This window comes from Prosopis cineraria, unplaced genomic scaffold (assembly GCF_029017545.1).
Source record: "Prosopis cineraria cultivar Desert tree isolate PC_DT_omini unplaced genomic scaffold, ASM2901754v1 PC2, whole genome shotgun sequence".
In the NCBI taxonomy this organism is placed as follows: Eukaryota; Viridiplantae; Streptophyta; class Magnoliopsida; order Fabales; family Fabaceae; genus Prosopis; species Prosopis cineraria.
In genome coordinates this window covers 14,769,239-14,774,166 of record NW_026555333.1, presented here as the reverse complement: position 1 = coordinate 14,774,166, position 4,928 = coordinate 14,769,239, and the positions used below count along the sequence as shown (strand labels likewise).

The 4,928-nt window shown below is 33.1% G+C and overlaps 1 protein-coding gene across 1 annotated transcript; it reads left to right on the top strand.

Annotated features, from left to right (window-relative positions):
• Positions 1-686: 686 nt before the first annotated feature.
• LOC129301350 (imidazoleglycerol-phosphate dehydratase, chloroplastic-like) lies at positions 687-4,597 on the top strand. The gene is made up of 8 exons (XM_054939923.1): positions 687-1,112; positions 1,217-1,341; positions 1,534-1,638; positions 2,058-2,150; positions 2,486-2,560; positions 2,795-2,857; positions 3,206-3,315; positions 3,898-4,597. The coding sequence occupies exons 1-8, from the start codon at positions 881-883 to the stop codon at positions 3,923-3,925; spliced, it is 831 nt and encodes a 276-aa protein (XP_054795898.1). The 5' UTR covers positions 687-880; the 3' UTR covers positions 3,926-4,597.
• The last annotated feature ends 331 nt before the right edge of the window (positions 4,598-4,928 follow it).

The window sequence follows — 4,928 nt, the reverse complement described above, 5'->3', positions numbered from 1 at the left end:
ATTAATATAATAAGAGATAGATCAGTCACCATAATTTATGCTTATTTTTATTTATAATTTATTATTTGGGTAAAATAATTTTAAATTATTTTTAAAACAATTAACTTTGTATTTTATTTTACAATCTATTATCCTATACATATAAAATTGAAAAGTAATAAATTATTTTATTTATAATTTGTTATTTTAAGTAAATTAAATTTTAAAATAAAACTCATCAGGTTATCTATGTACTTTTTGTACTTTGTCTAAATAAATTTTTAATTTTATTACATATTTAACACCTATATATAAGTTTTAGTAAGAATCTTACATCCTCCACCAATTTATTAGGGATCCCATATCTATATTTTTTTTGAACAAAATTTCTATTAATTATTTTTTAAAATCAAATTTAAAAAATAGAAAAACAGTATTTAAAACACTGAAAATATACACTATTTTGACGTACTTTATATATATATATATATATATATATATTGATATAGATTATATTGTCTAGTTTTAGTTCGTAATCTATTTGTACTGATCCTTTACTGTTGATATATTGTTCCGTCTTTCATTCAAAAAATACTAATAGCAGGCCATGAAATAAAAAAAAAAAGTATTTTGCTTGCAAAAGTAGAATGAAAGCGCAGCACAACTGACAAATTGCTAACAAAAAAGTAGTTAAAATTTCTAACTTCTTCAGGTAACGAAGACATTCCAAAATACAGAGACAGAAGCACGGACTAGTTACCTGATGTGCAAAAGAAGCACGGGGGGCCTTCGTCCCTTCATCGGGAACCTGCTTATATATATAAATAGATAGATAGATTTAAAAATATTACCAGTGTCCGGTGAGGCTATTATTTTATGCTGGATTGATTCTCCAACTGGAATGGAGCTATCTGCCTCTCCTTGTCTTTCGAAATGCCCTTCATTCCTACTCCCTAATTCTAGGGTTTCGGTTTTTTCGAGAAGTCTTTATCCTACTTCCACTTGTTTTCATCGCTCCGTCTTTTCGTTAAATCAATGTAATCTCGTTCGAATGGATCCTCTCAGAACTATCTCTTCTGCCGGCTGGGTGGAACGCAACGGTTCACCTGTAACGACTTCGTCAGTTGATTCAGGTCTGTCCGTAACTCTGTTTTTCTTCTTCGGATGATTTAAATTCGATCACTCATAATTTTTGGAATCCGTAAATGATTTCTTCGTAAGCCTGTTTGATCTTCAGGAGCTAGAATCGGAGAGGTGAGGAGGATCACCAAAGAAACTAATGTATCGGTCAAGATAAACCTGGATGGTTCTGGGGTTGCTGATAGTGCTACTGGAATTCCATTTCTTGATCATATGCTAGATGTCAGTAATTTCGACTTTTGTCTAGTTTTTATTTTCTTTTGTTTCTTTTCAATTCTTCTTTTCACAATCTGATTATAAATTAAGAGTTTTTCTTCTAATATGCTGGTTGAAATCTAACGTTATGGCTGTTTTGAAATCGAAATTGACGTGCGGAGTACCAGTTTGAAACTAAACTTGCTTGTGACTGTTCAGCAACTTGCTTCGCATGGGCTGTTCAATGTGCACGTGAGGGCAACTGGTGACATCCACATTGATGATCATCACACGAATGAAGATGTTGCTCTTGCCATTGGAACGGTAATGCCAACGTGCCAAATTCAAAATTTATTTTTTATTCAATAAAAATTTCTTTTAATTTTTTCACAAATCTCATATTTTCATTGGTAATAGGATTATAGGATAAACAGTAGCAAAATTTCAGATTGAAATTTGAATGAGTTGCTACTTGATTTAATTTGCTGACATCTGTTGCAAGGTTCTTTTGAAACTCTGAATTTCTGTTATCCTATGTTCAAGCTCTTACTAGTGCATTATCTCCTAATGAAGATCATGCAAGACTATTATACAAGCTTATTTGTGCATTTGGTTTCATCCATTCCGTGCACATGGCATCTAATCTTAAAACAGTAGGTCTTTGTGCATAGCTTGGAGTCTTTAAATCCGCAGTCATCTACCATCTCACTGAAATTAATAGTTTTATGTTACTTAACCTGCAGGCCATACTGCAGGCTCTTGGTGATAGGAAAGGTATAAATCGGTTTGGCGACTTTTCTGCTCCACTGGATGAAGCATTAATACATGTTTCCTTGGTGAGTTGAATATACCTTTTTTTATAAAGATTGCAGAGGAACATGGTGCGAAGTAGACTGCTTCCACACCTTATGTTAAATTGACTATGAAAACATTGATGTCATTACCTTGGTAAGATATCTATGGCTTTAACCATTATGTTTTAACCTGGTGAATAAAGATCCTTGACTCTAGCACAATGGGAGTTCCACGATCTAATATTGTCAGTCTCATTAATCCTAATTGTTTTATTATGCCATTCTATTACATTCAACCAAAATGTTATCACATTCACAAGCTTCATTTATAATTTTAATTTATGGTTTACAATAGCAATTTATCATATCCTTTTCAGGATTTATCTGGTCGACCACATCTAAGTTATAATTTGGATATACCCACTGAGAGAGTTGGAACATATGACACTCAGGTTGTACACTTCTCGTAGTATTTCATTTTTTTTAAAGTTTTCCTTCCTCATACATTATTTAACAACCACAGTGCCTTAGCTTCAAATTGATAGCCCACTAAATTGCTGGTTTAGTATACAGCTTGATCTAGCTAATAGATTGTTTAACTGTTATTTTTGCGGCACTTATTTCTTTTGCTTTGTGTGCTGATCTTATTTAATTCGGATACATTCTCTGGACTTCCTTATGTGTAGTTGGTGGAACACTTTTTCCAGTCTTTAGTGAATACTTCTGGCATGACACTTCACATTCGGCAGGTATTAATGCATAGAATTTTGATTTATCGTCTTATGTTGCTGCTATGAATGCATCGCTTTTATGAAAACATAAGGTTGTAGATATTATGTTAAATTTCTTTGCAATTACGTCATAGATGACTAAGTAGATAATTTTGTTTTACTTTATATATTCTAAATGCATTGATATTTCATATTTATTTGACCAAGAAAAAAAATGCATTGATCTTTCTGCTTATGCATTATAGGCTGTGGTTTATGCATATTGTACCTATTAGAAACTTAAGATGATTTATTTCCCAATTTCAAAAGTTTTTAGATGAATGAATGATTTCTTTCTTTTTTAACCTTTAATCTTTTTTTACGCAGCTTGCTGGGAAAAACTCTCATCATATTATCGAGGCAACTTTCAAAGCCTTTGCTAGAGCTCTTAAACAAGCAACAGAGTATGACCCACGTCGTCATGGGACTGTACCAAGGTGATATTTTTGAAACTGATATTTTAATTTATTTTTTTTCTAAGATGAGGAGTGATAAATTATATCGATTATATTACCTAGCTACTGTGCTTAGAAATGGTTTGCGGTTTCTCCTACTCCATAATGACAGGATATGATGATCTCTCTGCTCTAAGATCAGATGTTTAATTCCTTTTGTATTTTCAGATGATAGAATAAAGAATAATACTCTTTCCTTGCTAAAAAGAATGAAATAAATGATTATCTCTTGTTTTAAATCACTGATGCCGTTTGTCAACAGATGAAAACTGCAATTCCTGTTTGTCACTTATAATAATAAAAATTTCTTGGTTCAATGTATTTAACATTATATTTTCTTGATTTATCATGTATCAGGGCTTCTGTCCTGAAAAGAAAAAAGAAAAATCTTTTGAAAGATATATGTTAGCACTTGTCTTCATAATGGATAGTATTAGCTGGCATAATCATGATTTTGCTGGATTCATGCTTGTGTATCCATTTAGAGTTTTGCAGAAGTCATCAAGTCTTGTGTATTGTACATGGCACGAAGAACTTGTAATGTTCTCTGTTTTGTATGTGCAGTTCGAAAGGAGTTCTTTCTCGGAGTTGATTGTTGATATTTTTTATGCGTATGCGAAATTGGACCGAGCTTCCGATATTATTGGTTCTCACCGACAATGCCTAGGTGCATTGTGATAATAGGATCATTATAGTGGAGTGCTATTTAGTTGCTATAATAATACTTTTCAATTGGCAGGACCTGTCATTACAATAATCAAAGCATTTAACTACCGTCACGAGTCAATAGACAAAAGTTCTTAGATGAGCTCGGTAGGCCAAGTATCAAATATATTTTTTCAATATGTTTGTTCATTATAGGTTAAGTTTATTCATACCTATGTAAGAAACTTCTTGAACAATATCCTTCTGCCCTTTCCAATTGCCTAAATACTCTGGAACGGATTCCTTTGCCACATCAGCAGTCCTTCTGAACTTGGTGATGTCATTGAGGCTTTCATTTAAAGATTCATGCAGTGGTCACAACCTCTCTTGCTGAGAAGTAAGCCTTTGGCTATGCCCCTTGTTATATTGCAGAAGGCATATGATGTTACTCTGTACTACCACTGTGCTGGATTGATTCCTAGATTTAGTTTCTCAAATTATCGGTCTCGCATATGCTCACTGTCAAATCTTCTGATCACCATCTTGTATAAATCTCAGCAATGCTGAGCTACATTCAACGGGAACACCATGCAGCAACAATCTTTCCAGTCTTTGCTAATTTTTTCTCTCCTTTGTTTCATTAAGTCCTACTGCAGTAAGCACCAACTGGCACTCAATATTTTTCCTCCTTTTTTATTTATTTACGAACATTTTTGGGCATTTGTGTGCGTAGAGGTTTTTGACTTTTTGCAATATGATAGTGTATGGCTTCACAGGAATTTCGGATAGAGTTGTTACGAATAGTTTAGGATTTTCTCTAAGATTTTCTCAAGGGCAGCTTACGGTGCCAAAATGAAAAACCAAGCTATAAGGGGATTATTGTACGGAAAGGGGGAAAAAAAAAGTTTAGTGTTTAGAAGTAAGTGATATGCTTTGCTTGCCTAAGCAGC

Coding starts and splice junctions, on each gene's coding strand:
- LOC129301350 (XM_054939923.1), top strand. CDS start 881: ATGGAGCTATCTGCCTCTCCTTGTCTTTCGAAATGCCCTTCATTCCTA. Junction 1,639..2,057: donor TTGCTCTTGCCATTGGAACG/GTAATGCCAACG, acceptor CTTAACCTGCAG/GCCATACTGCAGGCTCTTGG. Junction 2,858..3,205: donor TGACACTTCACATTCGGCAG/GTATTAATGCAT, acceptor TTTTTTACGCAG/CTTGCTGGGAAAAACTCTCA.